At 43.1% G+C, this 18,630-nt stretch overlaps 1 protein-coding gene across 1 annotated transcript; it reads left to right on the top strand.

The window, feature by feature from the left end:
* Positions 1 to 14,533: 14,533 nt before the first annotated feature.
* Positions 14,534 to 17,942, top strand: LOC128588130 (granzyme B-like). Its single transcript, XM_053594776.1, has 5 exons — positions 14,534 to 14,832; positions 15,851 to 15,998; positions 16,445 to 16,580; positions 16,785 to 17,045; positions 17,684 to 17,942. The coding sequence occupies exons 1-5, from the start codon at positions 14,574 to 14,576 to the stop codon at positions 17,843 to 17,845; spliced, it is 966 nt and encodes a 321-aa protein (XP_053450751.1). The 5' UTR covers positions 14,534 to 14,573; the 3' UTR covers positions 17,846 to 17,942.
* The last annotated feature ends 688 nt before the right edge of the window (positions 17,943 to 18,630 follow it).

Genomic DNA, 18,630 nt, shown 5'->3' on the forward strand with positions numbered 1-18,630 from the left:
TCAAATCACTTGATTTTTATTGCAAAAATAATAATAATTGTCCTGGAATCCAGGGACCGTGCTTTTTGGGTAGCTCACAGGGAGTTTCATAATTCAGAATTAATTAGGCAATGAGAGAGAACAGGAGGCATATTTTGGTGTATTAATTCATGCCAAGTTCAAACTCATTCCATCTCTGTGGCCCGGCGTGAATAATTATGCCATTAATCCTAGGCAGGAGGAGAGCTGTTGTGACTGCAACACATTTCTAAAGCAAATAAAGAAAAATGTCACTTCTTCCCTTCCACTCATGCTCTGAATAAAGCTACATAATAATAATAGTTCTATTTATTTATAGGACATAAATTCCCTGGGGCTCAGTAAACCACAGGATAAGCAAAATGCTAGTTAAAGAGGAAAAAAACAGAACTTTTCCATCTAATTCTGAAACAAAGCACTGGATGGGGGAAATAATCAAAGAGAGAAGCTAAAGATTTAAAGAGACCTTGAAAAAGGACTGAAGGAAGAGGCTATGGTGTATCTTTTTTAATTTCCTCTCCCCTCTATTGGTGTACCTGCCTAGGGGGAGAAAAGCTTCATGCACTTTTTTTTTTAGTGAATGATTTGTTTTCCAGACTTTTTTTTTTTTTTTTTTTGAGACAGACTCTCACTCTGTCACCTGGGATTGAGTGCCATAATGTCATAGCTCACAGCCAGCTCAAACTCCTACGCTCAAGCAATCCTCATGCCTCAGCCTTCTGAGTAGCTGAGACTATAGGTGCCTGCCACAACCCCTGGTTAATTTTTCTACTTTTAGTAAAGAAGTGTCTCCCTTTTCCTGAGGCTGGTCTTGAACTCCTATACTCAAAGGATCAGCCCTTCTTGGCCTGCCGGAGTGTTAGGATTACAGCATGAGCTACTGCACTCTCCTGGCCTAGCTCTGTATACTTTTAATCAGCCCTAATTGTAACCCTGACTTATACATCCTTTGCTATGAAACGATGATGAAAAGTAGGTTCACTTGCTCCCTTCCCCACTCTGGATGCCCTTTTGATTCATGTGCAGTTTACTGAGCACAGAAGTAGTGTGGAATCAGTGTGGCTCCCCACCCACATCCTTTTAGGGTGGAACAGCACTGCATGAGGTAAACTGTGTGGCCTTTTCAGCTTCACAACATTGAAGAGGAGACTAGGCGTAAACAGAAGGGTGATACCATGGGAGGGCAGTTTCACATTTCCCCTGGGACCAGAAGAAACAGGGTCAAAGCCCATCAGACAGAACTCTGGGTACAAGAAGTCACAAGAGCAGTGGGGAGCAGTCCACACTGCCCTGACACTGGCCCTTCTGCAGAGACGAAGTGCTGCTCTGAATCAGGAGATGGTACGAGACTTTCTCCTCAATGGTCCCCAAACCTAGCACAGTGTCTAGAACTTGAGTACAGCAAGTACCTCATGAATGAAATGAGTGTGCCGCTCATTCTTCCTCCATTTGACTTGGGAAGTCACTTTGCTTCCTTGAGTTTCCCTATGTACAAAGTGGCACTTAATGTATTATAAAGTGAATATTTGAATAGCTATTTTTGTAGGCCAGAATTGTCAGGCCAGGGTGTCAACAGTCTAAACTAATAATTCATGCCCTCATTCACTGACTAGCCACAATGTACTTCAGACTGAGGATTCAGCAAGGAACAAAGTTAAGTCCCTGGCCATGAATCTCACATCTTAGTCAGGGGAAGGCAAACAACATACACAATCAGAGATAAGTAATCTACTCTCCTGCTAAAAGGAGAAATAAGCAGGGTAAGAAAATAGAGTTTGGAGGTGGCTATCTGACAGGGTGGTTGGGAGAATCAGAGAAAGAGGATGAAACCTGAATAGAGGCCTGAGGGAAGTAAAGGAGAGAACAAGGATATGGGGGTAGAATATTCCAGAAAGAAGAAAGCAAGGGCAAAGGCCCAAGCAACAATGAGGAGGTCAGTGCAGGTGGGAAGGAGTGAGTGCTGGGAGAGTGCAGGAGAAAGGTCAGCAAGTGAGCCATGAAAGGGTTTTTGAGTTTGAAGCTACATGAGCCAGGAAGTCATTGGAGGCTTCTGAACACAGGTTGCACTGGTGTACGTTTGCTCCTTATTTCAGTGAAGAAGGTGGGGGACATAGGAGAAGGAGTTAGACCACTCACCCCCTGCCAGCAGGAGAAAGATAAAGGAGGCTCCAGCTACAAGGGAGCAGTGTTCATGGTAAGAAGCAGTCATATTTGGAATATGTTTTGCAGGTGGAGCTAACAGGAATTGCCAATGAATTGGGAAGGTGTTCAAGAAAGTGTTCAAGAACAATTCCTTGGCTTTGGGCCTGCGTAACTAGTGGATGGTGGTGTCACATGGGGAAGAACAGGGAAGGGAATAGATTGGGAGATGGTGAGTCAAAATTCTGTTTTGCACACAGTTGCATTTGTTATGTCAATTGGACACAAAAGATCTCACAATTGAGTTTGCAAACTCATCCCAGGAAAAGTGCTACATACCTCATCAGTGAATATCACTATGGTCACCTTCAAACTACTTCCCCCCAGGATACTATGCACTGATGCCAGCACCTACCCCACCCTCCAAACCAATTTTGGAATTCTTTTTCAGGACTTGCTGTCAGAGCTATTGTCATATTACCCTTGATGTCCTGAATGTCATCAAAATGTCTTCCTTTCAATATTATTTTTATCTTTGGGTAAAGAAAAAAGTCATTGGAGGTCATATCAAGTGAGTAATGAGGGTGTGCCAATACTTTTTACTGGCTAAAAACTCCCTCATGGTGCAGTGTGAGCTGGTGCATTGTTGTAAGGCAAGAGCCATGAGTTGTTGGCCAAAATTTTTAGTTAATACATGGTATTTTCCTAACTCTTTCTCTATCAATGTTTATTAGGTCTGCTATGCTTCTCTGAGTCAGCTGACAAATCTGAGCACAATTTGGTGAATTTTGGCAAAGTTTTCATCAGTTCTGCTCATTACAGACTGCCCTGACCTCTCTTCATCAGTAATACTTTCTTTCCTCAGAAAAATGCTAATCCATTTGTACACTGCCAATTTTCTGCATTGCATTATCCTCATGAACTTTTACTAACATGTCTCAGATTTCACCTCCACTCTTGCCAATTTTAATAAGAAAGTTACTACTGTTTGTTCATTTCTCTGATTCAAGTTCCAACAGTCCCATGATAGCACACAAAAACATACAATAACAATGATAAATGGGGCTCACACCTGTGGCTCCAAGCAGCTAAGGCACCAGCCACATACACCTCAGCTGGCGGATTTAAATCCAGCCCAGGCCAACCAAACAATGACAGCTGCAACCAAAAAAAAAAAAACAATGATAAATGGCATTCAGCAAGACAGTGCCACACATTAACGCAAACACAACTGTGAGACACTGATATACCAAGGTCATAAAACCTTGCCAAGTTGTCTGTACAGTGCCACTAACGTACGGGCACAGAGGCAAGTTTCTGAACTTAAATTGTCAGGCCTCATATATGAACACAGCAGGTCACTTGGACATTCATGTAAAGGTCAGGGCTGGGGATAGCTCTAAACTATTTCAGGGCTAAAATTTGATAAAATATTCTCAGGAATCACTACAGGACTGTGTGGAACAGGAAACAATGACTAAATGTGTTCTCTGGGTTGCTATATCAAATACACTCACTAATATTTTAATAACTAAGCCCGTATTCTCTTCCCATATTCCAATTAATCTTCTATTCAATAAACTGGACAATCTAAATTTCAAGAATGAACATTTTTCCACTAACAGTTTTACTTTCCCTGAATTACTCCCACATGTGGGAAAACAAACAAACCTGTTTTAGACTCTGTAGTCTAGAAGATAAAATAATTCAGTCTGGACCTAGTTCCTGCTGCTACTACTGCAGTCAGTAGCTGCAGGATCTAAAAAGGTAGGAATTTCTAGAGTTTTCAGATCCTTTATTTTCCCTGCCTCCACTAAAGTGTAAATCAGTGTTTCTGGAACCATGAATCAAAGAGGACAGGAGAGACAAGATGGTGGACTGAAGCCAGCTTTCCACAGAGGCTCCCATCCAGAAGGAGAGTTAAGGGAAAGGAATTTAGTAAGTATCCTGGTGGATTTGAGCCGCACCAAGAGAGAAGGTTAAAGAACGCACATCAACACCGCTGAGGCAAGCTGTGATCACAAGGACGCAAACAAAAGCAAAACGGCTCACTTCTGGATATTCTGAAGCCACACCCCCTGTCTCCCTGGGCAACCAGAGGAGGCCACCAGCGAGCAAAGGATTTGCCTAACGCTGCTCACAAACCCGGGAAGCTTCCAGGGCAGGACCGACTCAGAGAGGTAATCAGACACAAACCTCCAGCAGCAAAGACGTTTGAACTCAGAACAGCCCATCTTCTGCAGACGATTTTAGCAGAAACAGAGACAGAACCCCGCAAAGTTGTCTGTTCTGTTCTGTTAGCAACATCAATCAGGGACGGGGCTAAGCCTGAGTGAACACCTCCCCCCCACCAGCTGCATCAAGCACTCAAAGATGTCAGGCCCCATCTCCTCCTGCTAGATAGCGGCAGACTGCAGGGGCCTGGCAGACTTCCTTGCAATTCAGGCAGGTGCAAACCCCTGGAGTATCTGTTCACTATAGGCAACTGGGTTAGCCATCTGCAGAGATACCAGTGACTGGGTCCGATGGAGGGGCAAAGTGGGGAAGGAGACATAAACCTTCCCAGACTGATCTATTTGCTAGGTGGCTCCTCCTGACTCCACGCAGCACTGGAGTAAGCCATATCAGAGGAGTCACCAGACCCCTGTGATCCAGTTCCCAGAGACCTCTTGAACTCCCACCCGAGACAGGTGCCAATTGAGACAATGATTTGGACCTTTTGAACTGAACTAATAGACTGAGGACTTTTCAGGTGGTGCCCTGGGTATGTGGTTGTAGGAAGGTTTGATTTTCCTTTTCCTTTTCAAATTGGTGCCAGAGGTGGGCATGCAAGGTGAATTAATTGCTGGTTTTTCCACACAGCTGAGACTTCAAGCCAAAGTAAATGTTACCATAGGATTGAACAGAAACCATCTGAAAACGAGACAGAACCACTTCACCCCACCACACAAGACAGGGCCCCAGTTTCTCAGGCCACAACACTGTACGGGCCCTCGATAAAGCCCCAGGGGAAAAATCAAAGGGAGTAAAATAACCATGGGGTGGAATCAGCAGAAAAACTCTGGTAACATGAATAACCAGAATAGATCAACATCCCCAAGAAAAGATACGGCAGATGTAATTGAAGATCCCATTCATAAACAACTGGCTGAGATGTCAGAAATCGAATTCAGAATTTGGACTGCAGACAAGATTAATAAAATGAAATTAGGAATTCGAGGAGAAATTCAAAAGTTGTCTCAAGAATTTAACGAATTTAAAGACAAAACCACCAAAGACTTAGACACACAGCCCTCAAAGATATGAAAATTTACAGCCCTCAAAGATATGAAAAATACAGTAGAATCCCTCAGCAACAGAATGGAGCAAGCAGAAGAAAGGATTTCTGACATTGAAGATAAAGTCTTCGAACGCTCCCAATCTCTCAAAGAGGAAGAGAAATGGAGAGCAAAAACGGATCACTCACTCAGAGAACTCTCAGATAATTCGGAAAAAAGCAACATAAGGATTATAGGAATTTCTGAGAACGATGAAGTTGCCTCCGAGGGCACAGAGGCCCTTCTGCATGAAATTATGAAAGAAAATTTTCCAGACATGCCTAGAGAATCTGAAATTCAGATAGCAGACAGCTTCAGATCCCCAGCACGATTCAACCCCAATAAGTCATCCCCCAGGCATATCATAATTAGCTTCACTAAACTTAATATGAAAGAGAAGATTCTCAAAGCAGCCCGGCAAAACAAAACCATTACGTACAAAGGAAAGAACATTAGAATAACTGCAGATCTCTCTGCTGAAACTTTTCAAGCCAGAAGAGGGTGATCATCGACTTTTAATCTCCTAAAGCAAAATAACTTTCAATCCAGGATCTTGTATCCAGCTAAACTGAGTTTCATTTATGATGGAGAAATTAAATGCTTCAATGACATTCATATGTTGAAAAAATTTGCCATAAGTAAACCAGCTCTTCAGGATATTCTCAGACCTATCCTCCACAATGACCAACCCAATCCTATACCACAAAAGTAAACTCACTCAGAAACTTCGGATCAAACTCCAACTTCCACACTGGTGAAAGGATTAAAATTTTATGTCCACTGGACCTTTGAAAAACTCAATACCCAAAACTCCACCAGACTTATCAATACTCTCCATTAATGTGAACGGCTTAAACTGTCCTCTAAAGAGGCATAGGTTAGCTGACTGGATACAAAAACTCAAGCCAGATATTTGTTGCATACAAGAGTCACATCTTAAAAGACAAATACAGACTCAGGGTGAAAGGATGGTCATCCATATTTCAGGCAAATGGTAATCAGAAAAAAGCAGGTGTTGCAATTTTATTTGCAGATACAGCAGGCTTTAAACCAACAAAAGTAAGGAAGGACAGAATGGTCACTTCATATTTGTTAAGGGTAATACTCAATATGATGAGATCTCAATTATTAATATCTATGCACCTAACCAGAATGCACCTCAATTTATAAGAGAAACTCTAACAGACATGAGTAACTTGATTTCCTCCAGCTCCATAATCGTCGGAGATTTCAACACTCCCTTGGCAGTGTTGGATCAATCCTCCAGCAAGAAGCTGAGCAAAGAAATCTTAGATTTAAACCTAACCGTCCAATATTTAGATTTAGCAGACATCTACAGAACATTTCATCCCAACAAAACTGAATACATATACTTCTCATCAGCCCACGGATGAGATGTGGCCTTACTCCAAAATTGACCACATTTTAGGTCACAAGTCTAACCTCAGTAAATTTAAAGGAATAGAAATTATTCCTTGCATCTTCTCGGACCATCATGGAATAAAACTTGAGCTGAGTAACAACAGGAATCTGCATACTCATTCAGAAACATGGAAGTTAAATAACCTTATGCTGAATGATAGCGGGGTCAGAGATGAGATTAAGAAAGAAATCGCCAATTTTTTGGAACAAAACGACAATGAAGACACAAACTATCAGAACCTCTGGGACACCGCAAAGGCAGTTCTAAGAGGGAAATTTATAGCACTGCAAGCCTTCCTCAAGAGAACGGAAAGAGAGGAAGTTAACAACTTAATGGGACATCTCAAGCAACTGGAAAAGGAAGAACATTACAACCCCAAACCCGGTAGAAGAAAAGAAATAACCAAAATTAGAGCAGAATTAAATGAAATTGAAAACAAAAGAATAATACAACAGATCAATAAATCAAAAAGCTGGTTTTTTTGAAAAGGTCAATAAAATAGATAAACCTCTGGTCAACCTAATCAGAAAAAAAAGAGTAAAATCTCTAATATCATCAATCAGAAACAACAAAGACGAAATAACAACAGAGTTGTCAGAAATCCAAAAAATCCTTAATGAATATTACAAGAAACTTTATTCTCAGATATATGAAAATCTGAAGGAAATTGACCGATACTTGGAAGCACGCCACCTACCAAGACTTAGCCAGAATCAAGTGGAAATGTTGAACAGGCCCATATCAAGTTAGAAATAGCATCAACTATACAAAACCTCCCTAAAAAGAAAAGCCCGGGACCAGATGGTTTCATGTCAGAATTCTACCAAATCTTTAAAGAGGAATTAGTACCTATATTACTCAACCTGTTCCAAAAGGTAGTAAAAGAAGGAAGACTACCCAACACGTTCTATGAAGCAAACATCACCCTGATCCCCAAACCAGGAAAAGACCCAACAAGAAAAGAAAATTATAGACCGATATCACTAACGAATATAGATGCAAAAATATTCAACAAGATCCTAACAAACAGAATCCAGCAACACATCAAACAAATTATACATCATGACCAAGTTGGTTTTATCCCAGGGTCTCAAGGCTGGTTCAATATACGTAAATCTATAAATGTAATCCAGCACATAAACAAATTAAAAAACAAAGACCATATGATTCTCTCAATCAATGCAGAAAAAGCTTTTGATAATATCCAGCATCCCTTCATGATCAGAACACTCAAGAAAATTGGTCTAGAAGGGACTTTTCTTAAACTGATAGAGGCCATCTACAGCAAACCCACAGCCAATATCATATTGAATGGAGTTAAATTGGAATCATTTCCACTCAGATCAGGAACCAGACAAGGCTGCCCATTATCTCCATTGCTTTTCAACATTGTAACGGAAGTTTTAGCCACCGCAATTGGGGAAGAAAAGGCGATCAAGGATACCCATATAGGGTCAGAAGAGATCAAACTTTTGCTCTTCGCAGATGATATGATTGTGTATCTGGAAAACACTAGGGACTCTACTACAAAACTCCTAGAAGTGATCAAGGAATACAGCAGCGTCTCAGGTTACAAAATCAACATCCATAAATCGGTAGCCTTTATATACACCAACAACAGTCAAGTTGAAAAAGCAGTTAAGGACTCTATCCCATTCACAGTAGTGCCAAAGAAGATGAAATATTTGGGAATTTACCTAACGAAAGACGTGAAAGATCTCTATAAAGAGAACTATGAAACTCTAAAAAAAGAAATAGCTGAAAATGTTAACAAATGGAAAAACATACCATGCTCATGGCTGGGAAGAATCAACATCATTAAAATGTCCATACTACCCAAAGCAATATATAATTTCAATGCAATCCCTATTAAAGCTCCGCTGTCATACTTTAAAGATCTTGAAAAAACAATACTTCGTTTCATATGGAATCAGAAAAAACCTCTAATAGCCAAGACATTACTCAGAAATAAAAACAAAACAGGAGGAATCACACTACCAGACCTCAGACTTTACTACAAATCGATAATGATCAAAACAGCATGGTATTGGCACAAAAACAGAGAAGTAGATATCTGGAACAGAATAGAGAACCAAGAGATGAATCCAGCTACTTACCGTTATTTGATCTTTGACAAGCCAATTAAAAACATTCAGTGGTGAAAAGATTCCCTATTTAACAAATGGTGTTAGGTGAACTGGCTGGCAACCTGTAGAAGACTGAAATTGGACCCACACCTTTCACCATTAACTGAGATAGACTCTCATTGGATTAAAGATTTAAACTTAAGACATGAAACTATAAAAATACTAGAGGAGAGTGCAGAGAAAACCCTTGAAGAAATTGGTCTGGGCGAGTATTTTATGAGGAGGACCCCCCGGGCAATTGAAGCAGCTTCAAAAATACAATACTGGGACTTGATCAAACTAAAAAGCTTCTGCACAGCCGAGAACACTGTAAGTAAAGCAAGCAAACAGCCCTCAGAATGGGAGAAGATATTTGCAGGATATATCTCTGACAAAGGTTTAATAACCAGAATCCACAGAGAACTCAAACGCATCAGCAAGAAAAAAACAAGGAATTCCATCACAGGCTGGGCAAGGGATTTGAAGAGAAACTTCTCTGAAGAAAACAGGCGCACAGCCTTCAGACATATGAAAAAATGCTCATCGGGCGGCGCCTGTGGCTCAGTGAGTAGGGCGCCAGCCCCATATGCCGAGGGTGGCGGGTTCAAACCCAGCCCCGGCCAAACTGCAACCAAAAAATAGCTGGGCGTTGTGGCGGGCGCCTGTAGTCCCAGCTGCTCGGGAGGCTGAGGCAAGAGAATCGCATAAGCCCAAGAGTTAAGAGGTTGCTGTGAGCCGTGTGACGCCACGGCACTCTACCCAAGGGCGGTACAGTGAGACTCTGTCTCTACGGAAAAAAAAAAAAAAAAAAGAAAAAATGCTCATCATCTTTAATCATCAGAGAAATGCAAATCAAAACTACTTTGAGATATCATCTAACTCCAGTGAGACTAGCCTATATCACAAAATCCCAAGACCAGAGATGTTGGCGTGGATGTGGAGAAAAGGGAACACTTCTGCACTGCTGGTGGGAATGCAAATTAATACATTCCTTTTGGAAAGAGATATGGAGAACACTCAGAGATCTAAAAATAGATCTGCCATTCAATCCAGTAATTCCTCTGCTGGGCATATACCCAGAAGACCAAAAATCACAACATAACAAAGATATTTGTACCAGAATGTTTATTGCAGCCCAATTCATAATTGCTAAGTCATGGAAAAAGCCCAAGTGCCCATTGATCCACGAATGGATTAATAAATTGTGGAATATTATGCAGCCTTAAAGAAAGATGGAGACTTTACCTCTTTCATGTTTACGTGGATGGAGCTGGAACATATTCTTCTTAGTAAAGTATCTCAAGAATGGAAGAAAAAGTACCCAATGTACTCAGCCCTTCTATGAAACTAATTTGGGGCTCTCACATGAAAGCTATAACCCAGTTACAACCTAACAATAGGGGGAAGCAGGAAAGGGAGGGGAGGGAGGGGGGTGGTGGGTAGAGGGAGGGGGATTGGTGGGATTATACCTGTGGTGCATCTTACAGGGGTATTTGCGAAACTTGGTAAATGTAGAATGTAAATGTTTTGGCACAGTAACTGAGATAATGCCAGGAAGACTATGTTAACCATTGTGATGAAAATGTGCCAAATGGTCTATGAAGCGAGTGTATGATGCCCCATGATCATATCAATGTATACAGTTATGATTTAATAAAAGAAAAAAAGAAAAACAAAAAAAAATCTTAAAACATCTTCTTTACTCTCTCAAAAAAAATAAATAAATAAATAAATAAACAAAGAGGACAGCCCTTCCCCTACAGGACCAGAGAGGGTTTTTCCAAAGGGAGCCCCTGGCATAGCTAATGCAAGTCAGAGGAAAAAAAGAAAAGAGAAAAGGGATATGAAGATAGAAAAACAAGAAAGCAAGCAAAAATGAGGGAAACCAAGAAGTGCCTATTATGAATAGTGTGAGAATTCCAGAAAGTAAGGGCCAGAAGGAGCCTCAGAAACCCTTTTAGTTGAACCTTCTTCTTTTTCTTAGGTAAAAGCACTGCAGTGGAGTTAGGGTGAGAGGCTTCCCCAGGACACTGTGCTCTTGGGCAAAGTTCTTCATTACCCAACCATGTCATCTCCATCGAGTGTAGGAGCTTTACTAGATTCCTGCTAGATGTCATTTTATCCTCAACAACCCCTAAAACTTTACATATTTATTTTGCAGAGTCCCAAAGGCACTGTGAAGTACAAATACAGAATGCTATTCATGTCATCAGTGTGATGATACATCTCAAGCTACTGTGCTAGATACAATGAATCTGAATTTAAGATGTAATTACAATAGTTGGTCTTATTGTAACTTTAGAAGTGCTCTGGGGAACGTTAGATTTCCCAGAACTCTTAAAAAAGGAAACAGTTTTCATGCACACAACATGCAGAATTATAAATGAAAAGTCAGAGTTTTAGTATCACACAGATTTGGATTTAAATTCTGACTTTGCTTAGTTGTTGGTCCATGATGTGGGGAAATATTTCTAAGCCCTCTTGACCTCTCATCTGTAAAATGAAACAATACCAGTACTATGTCAGAAGATTGTTGTGAAGGTTAAATAAGATATTGTTGGTAAAGTTGCTAGTTCATTGTATCCTCTCAGTAAACAATTTGTAATGTCTATACAAAACAAAATGTTAATATCCTTAAACAATGAAGATTTATTATAAATAATGGGGTAGAAACAATTCATAAAAGGAGATAAACATATGCAAATTTAATAAAGTTCAGAAGTAGCAAAAGGATGCAAAGCAGGGCAACAATGGGAAACTTTTTTTCTCTTCCTTGGTCTTTTATTTAAGTTTAATACATCTTCACCCAACAGTTGCTAAACCCAACATCTAGATGTTAAAATTTTCCTCAAATACGCAACAATTTGAGGATCAAAATAAATGGCAATGAAGGATTAGAATCTATTGACTAAAGTAAGAATTCCCAAGCCCACACTGATATAAATAAATGAATGTATAAGTAAACAAATAAGGGAGAAAGAAAGGCTTTTCTTTGCAGAAGAAAATCAACTACCAATAAATGAGGAAGGAATGACAGGATTAGAAAATCAGCATTTGTCAGCCATACGACTAATAATTCTTTTAGGCAAGAATCACTGCAACTATGTAAAAGACTGAAACTGTACCCACGCCTTTCTCCACTCACAAAAATGGATTCAAGATGGATTAAGGACTTAAATTTGAGGCATGAAACAATAAAAATCCTCCAAGAAAGCATAGGAAAAACACTGGAAGATTTTGGCCTGGGGAAAGACTTCATGAAGAAGACTGCCATGGCAATTGCAACAACAACAAAAATAAACAAATGGGACTTCATTAAACTGAAAAGCTTCTGTACAGCTAAGGAGACAACAACCAAAGCAAATAAACAACCTACATAATGGGAAAGGATATTTCCATATTTTGAATCAGACAAAACCTTGATAACTAGGATCTATAGAGAACTCAAATTAATCCATATGAAAAAAGCCAACAATCCCACATATCAATGGGCAAGAGACATGAATAGAATCCTCTCTAAAGAAGACAGATGAATGGCTAGCAAACATATGAAAAAATATTCATCATCCCTAATTATTAGAGAAATGCAAATCAAAACCACCCTGAGATACCATCTAACCCCAGTGAGAATGGCCCACATCACAAAATCTCAAAACTGCAGATGCTGGCGTGGATGTGGAGAGAAGGGAACACTTTTGCACTGCTGATGGGACTGCAAGCTAGTACAACCTTTGTGGAAGGAAGTATGGAGAAACCTCAAAGCACTCAAGCTAGACCTCCCATTTGATCCTGCAATCCCATTACTGGGCATCTACCCAGAAGGAAAAAAAATCCTTTTATCATAAGGACACTTGCACTAGGCTGTTTATTGCAGCTCAATTTACAATCGCCAAAATGTGGAAACAGCCTAAATGCCCAACAACCCAAGAATGGATTAACAAGCTGTGGTATATGTATACCATGGAATGCTATTCAGCCATTAAAAGAAATGGAGACTTTACATCCTTTGTATTAATCTGGATGGAAGTGAAAGACAATATTCTTAGTAAAGCATCACAAGAATGAAGAAGCATGAATCCTATGTACTCAATTTTGATATGAGGACAGTTAAGGACACAGTGGGGGTGGGGAAAGGAAGAGCAGAGAGAGGGAAGGAGGGAGGGGGTGGGGCCTTGGTGTGTGTCACGCCTTTTGGGGGCAAGACATGATTGTAAGAGGGACTTTACTTAACAAATGCAATCAGTGTAACCTGGTTTCTTATACTCTCAATGAATCCCCAACAATAAAAAAAAAATTTTCTGAATGCACTAAATGTCACTAAATCACATACTTTAAAAATGTTTAATTGTATGTTATGTGAATTTGCAATTTTAAAAAATGGGTCATAATCTATGTTTAGCATAATTTCCTTTTAATTTAAAAACATACAGACATTACATGATAAAAAAATGTGTTAGATCACACTTCAAGACATTAAAAATGACATCAATGGGTGACAAAAAATCAGGTAATTTTCATTGTTTTCTCTTTGCCTAAGTTATTTTATAAATGTTTCAATGACTTTAAAAATTAATTGCACATTAAATTTTTTAACAACTAGGAAAGAGAAACTATAGGGGTGTTGACTAATATATTCTTAAGACCATGGGGGAAATCCTTACATTATAGGGTTAAGTGAGGATAGAAATAAAATTGCGTTGTATGTGTAGTATGATCCCAAGTATTTAAAATGCACTGCTTAGGTAACAGTCTGTGGCAGGTAGGAAAGTAGGTGATATTTTTCCTTTCTACTTTCCAAATTTGCTTAATAAACATATGACTATAATCAAAAAGGCAATTTTACTTTTAAAATGTTTGGGCCCTTTTCTTTTGCATGTTGGAGACGCCTCTCCTTCCTTAGACAGCTGAGCATCTGGTGGAAGAGACTCTGATAAGAGTATGGTGTTGGGAGGAGGACGATGGAGCATGGCCGCTGTCTACTAGACCCATCTAGCAACCCACTCATTGTCACAGTCTCCCTTCTAGGGGACTTCTAACAACTCTATTTAATTACAAATGCTCAGCATGACAGGTTCCTCCTCTCTTCTCAATGTTTCTAACAAATGTCCTGTACTTGACATTTATTGGCCCAAATTACTGAATCTCTGTGACTGTAGATGTTGAATCCACTGATGGACTTAAGTCTAGGTCCTTCCTTCTTTGAGTAGGCTGGGGACCCAAACTCCTTGCACTATAAATGGGAAAGGGCTCCCCAGAGGACATTCTGAATAATTCTCCTGACAGACTTAGCAGCATGGCCATGGAGGAACTGGTGGTCCTATCACGTGAATTCAGGTTACTGGGACTGCAGTACCTCTACTAACCAATACCACATCCTGTAACCCCCACCTCAAACACTGGGTTTCTCCCTGGGCTGGAACCAGTGGTCTGCTCTGTGTCACCAGCTGTGGTGCTTGCTGTGGTCACCACATGATTCTCACACAACCACCCTGAAGTTGTTATCTGGCATATAACACATATGCCAGATTCGCAAAGATTCTCCTGTACCACATGATTGTCTCACGACCACCTAAACAAAAGAGGTGGATGCAAGGACTGAGGACTTTTCCTAGAAAGCCTTCTGTGATGAAACACCACAAAACCAGAGCAGACATGAGGTCGCTGAGCCCACCCCACCTCCTTCCTCTCCTGAGAGCTAAAAAGAGCAAGGAGGGCACCCCCACAGCTCAGACCTGGGCAGCCTCCCTGATGCATCCGCTCCTGCTCCCACTCCTGCTGGCCTTCCTCCTGCCCCCCAGGGCAGAGGCAGGTGAGTGACCATCGCAGCCTCAGAGCCCCAGGTCCATCCCACAGACCCTCTGCCCCTTCGGCACATCCTGGATCCTTCTATCTACTAGGGACATTCTGAACCACAGGTCAAATCCCTCTGCACAACCCCCTAAGTGCAATGCTGGGTGAGCTCTCAGCAGGAATGCCAGGGCAGAGACGTTTCTTAGGAAGAGCTAGTGGGTACTGTCCCCTCCCCCGGCTCACCTTTGTCATCTGGAAGTGAATGGCAGAGGGTGGGAAACTGGAATACACAATTCTCCTAGAGATGGCAAAGCCAGCCTGGGTTCTCTGTCTGGGATAAGACAGATGCTTCCCTCACTGTCTGGGAGAATCCCAGAGGTCAACTAACCCAGAATTGGTGGGATCACTGTCCTCTGAACATTGCCCTTCATTTGTGCCTTTACTCAGTCTCAAGGCACTCAGTCCCTTTCTCCAGCTCTGCTTTCCTTCCCAGACCTTTGGATTTCAAGGATGAGCCACGGTGGCCCATCCCAACTCCTCTGCTTTCCAGAATCCCAGCAGCACTGCCCTCCAGCCTTCATAGAGAGGCTGACTGGAGCCGTCCCTTCATGCAGCCAGTGAACATTCACTGGGCACCCACTGCATGTCGGCCCTAGGAATAGCACATGGCGACATCTAGATCCCTGCACTTCTGTCCTGGCCATTAGACGGCAGCACTATCCTGGGTCTCACAGGATTCGCAAAGATCTGGGGAACTCACGTGAAACAAAGAAGTCAGGAGAGGAATTATCAGGAGCCTCTGGGATTTCACCATCCCTAAGGGTGTGCTCATCTCCAACTATGTTTGGAAGAAAGACTTATGACCCAGGCCCACTATTCTCTCCTTTTTTAGAGGAGGAAGTTGAAGCCCCTTCCCTCACCCCCCCTCCAACTCCAGGCCACCAAAGGCTCCTGGATGCCTGGCCCCTCTGCTGCCATTCAGCAGATGCCAGGTGGGGGCTCAGTGGGTGCACACAGCAGACAGACTTTTCCTTCAGGGGAGATCATCGGGGGACATGAGGCTAAACCCCACTCCCATCCCTACATGGCCTTTCTTCAGTTCTGGAATCAAGGGTGCCTGAAGAGATGTGGCGGTTTCCTGATACGAGATGACTTTGTGCTGACAGCCGCTCACTGTTGTGGATGGTAAGGAGGAGATTTCCAGGCCCTTCTGGAAATACTCCACAGAGACCACTGTCTTCTTCCCAATGAACTCCCTGGGCTCCTGGGAACACATATGCCAGGACGGCTTCTTAGAGATAGTCCTGTGGGGAGAGGGGAAGGTTAGGGTCAGAGGCACCGCTGAAGTGAGGGAAGAACAGAGTGGTCACGCCTGCCGTATTAGAGCTGGGGACATGCTTTGGCATAAAAACAGAAACTAAACCAATTTCATGTGTTTTCATGGGGAGAGGACTGAGCCCTGAGACCCACTGGTATGATTACCGGAATTCCACCTCCTGGGGCCCTCCCGTCCCTTCAATTTCCCCTCAGTTGCAGCCCTGCCCTGCCCTGGCTGTCACCTGCTCCTCATGACTCTTGGGCTGTACCCTGTGACTCCAAATGCCCTCAGCCCCTCTGTGCTCTCTGTGCAGCTTCATGAATGTCACCCTGGGAGCCCACAACATCAAGAAGCAGGAGAAGACCCAGCAGGTCATCCATGTGAGAAGACGCATTCCCCACCCAGACTATAATGATAGCACCTTGGCCAATGACATCATGCTGCTGCAGGTGAGGCAAACTGCTGCTGCTCTCTCTCTACTTGGCCCTGTTGCCCCTCCCACTGTGATGCTGTCCCTTCTTCCCTCCTGTCCATCCTGGCCACTTGACTAGTTCCTGTGCCTCAAAGAAGAGGGAAAGGGTCAGCCCCAGCATAGTGCCCAAGGCCCAGGAGGCCACTGTCTGACCTGGACTTTCTTGCCTCTTCCCCACCAGCTGGAGAAAAATGCCAAATGGACTCCAACTGTGCGGCCCCTCAAGCTGCCCAGGGTCACAGACAGGGTGACACCGGGGATGGTGTGCAGTGTGGCCGGCTGGGGCCGGACTTCTCCAGAGGCCAAAATCTCAGACACACTGCAGGAGGTGATGCTGACAATACAGAGGGACCAGGAGTGTGAATCCCGCTACCATGAGCAGTACATCAGGAAAACCCAGATTTGTGTGGGGGACCCAAAGCTAATAAAGACTTCCTTTAAGGTAAGACTATGAATCTGCCAGCTTGGCGCTCAGGAGAGGGAAGTTTGGGAAAGATCAGGAATCTGGAGACCCCAGCAGTAGGGAACTCCTTCACCCACTAGGCTGTGATCTTTCTCTTGGAAAGAGAAGAGGGGAGCAGCCCAAGCTAAGTGGGGTCTCTGCACACTCAGCACGGAATGTGTGGTGAATGGAAGGATGCATTTGCAACACTCCAGCCCCCTCTTCCCCCCCACTCCTCCATGTGGGTCACTGGTATTAACAAACTGTGCTTTGGTGTGGGGGGCAGTAATTATAAGCAGGTGGCTGGAGCTGGCACCCAATGTGGTGAAAGGGCTCATCCTCCTAGAGGTTGACCCCATTTGCCTGCCTCTGTGTTCTTAAATAGTGACCTGGAGCCAATGGTCCCATACACTTTTATAAGGAGAGGACCCCAGGACCTGGGGGAGAGGACCACAGCTGGCCCCTGGGGTGAGGGGAAGGAGTGACAATGTCCAGGGTCAGCTGAGGACCCCCAGGGGCCTGCCCTGCCCCACCCCTAGATGGGCCATGCAAATTCACCATCTCTGAGAGACAGCCTGAGATGACAGGGAGGGCAAGACCAGGACAGCACCAGCTCAGTCCTCCCCCTCTATTCACAGGGCGACTCCGGGGGCCCTCTGGTGTGTAACAAGGTGGCCCAGGGCATTGTCTCCTATGGAAAGAAGGATGGGAGACCTCCACAAGGCTACACCAAGGTCGCAAGTTTCCTACCCTGGATAAAAAAAACCATGAGAAGCCTCCAACTACAGGAAGCAGACTAAGCCCCTCTGTGAATGATCAAGTTCTCTGGATCTCAGTCCAGATTTATACTGGGGGAGGTGACAGTAACTGAATAAATGTGCCCCAACTGAGCAGGAAGGTCGGTTTCTTGTTTATTCATTTTTTTTTTATTTCTATGAACTTTATTTTTTAAAGTCTTTTTAAGTTCAAAATCAAACAGGAAGCACAAAGAGTTCACACATACCTCACCCCAGAGGCTCCAACACACTTTGCCTTTCCTAATGACCCTCACTCACAGGCACCAACTCTGTGCTAGGCAGGCCAGTGATCCATTTCTGCTGTTTCCTGCTTTCTCTTTTTCCTTTTCCCCTCACCACATCCTAAACCCCCAGGCAAAGCTGTGGCCCACCTTCTTATTCGCACTGGTCTCTCCAGAGCCTGCCCTTATGCCAGGGCTGAAGCTGAGCACCGTTAGGAGAAAACAGACCACTCTGATCCTGGGTTCAGGGTGAACTTCTTAACTCCTTCCTCTGTGTTGTATGACAGAGAAGCAAGCACAGCCCAGGGTGTCTGTAAAAACACGGGCCCACCCCACCGAGGTCCCCTCATTCCTCCCTGCCCTCTTCTGAGCTCATTGACCAGTTTAGCTTTAGCCTCCCAGCTGCCCCTTCTGTCTCTGTCAAGAACTCCCAGAGTTTACCAACTCCTGTCCTCTCCAGACCATGGGTCTGGCCCCTCCCTCATATCTCCCTCCTAAGATATTCACTGACCCATGTGTTTCCATCGGCTCTCACCACTTGGATGCCTGCCTGGCTCGTACCCTAGC

Source organism: Nycticebus coucang, chromosome 6, assembly GCF_027406575.1.
Source record: "Nycticebus coucang isolate mNycCou1 chromosome 6, mNycCou1.pri, whole genome shotgun sequence".
Classification (NCBI taxonomy): Eukaryota; Metazoa; Chordata; class Mammalia; order Primates; family Lorisidae; genus Nycticebus; species Nycticebus coucang.

Excerpts from the sequence above, each read along its gene's own strand:
- LOC128588130 (XM_053594776.1), top strand. The coding sequence starts at position 14,574 with ATGATTGTCTCACGACCACCTAAACAAAAGAGGTGGATGCAAGGACTG. Across the intron at positions 14,833-15,850 it reads GCCCCCCAGGGCAGAGGCAG|GGGAGATCATCGGGGGACAT; the intron begins GTGAGTGACCAT and ends CTTTTCCTTCAG. Across the intron at positions 16,581-16,784 it reads ATGACATCATGCTGCTGCAG|CTGGAGAAAAATGCCAAATG; the intron begins GTGAGGCAAACT and ends CTTCCCCACCAG.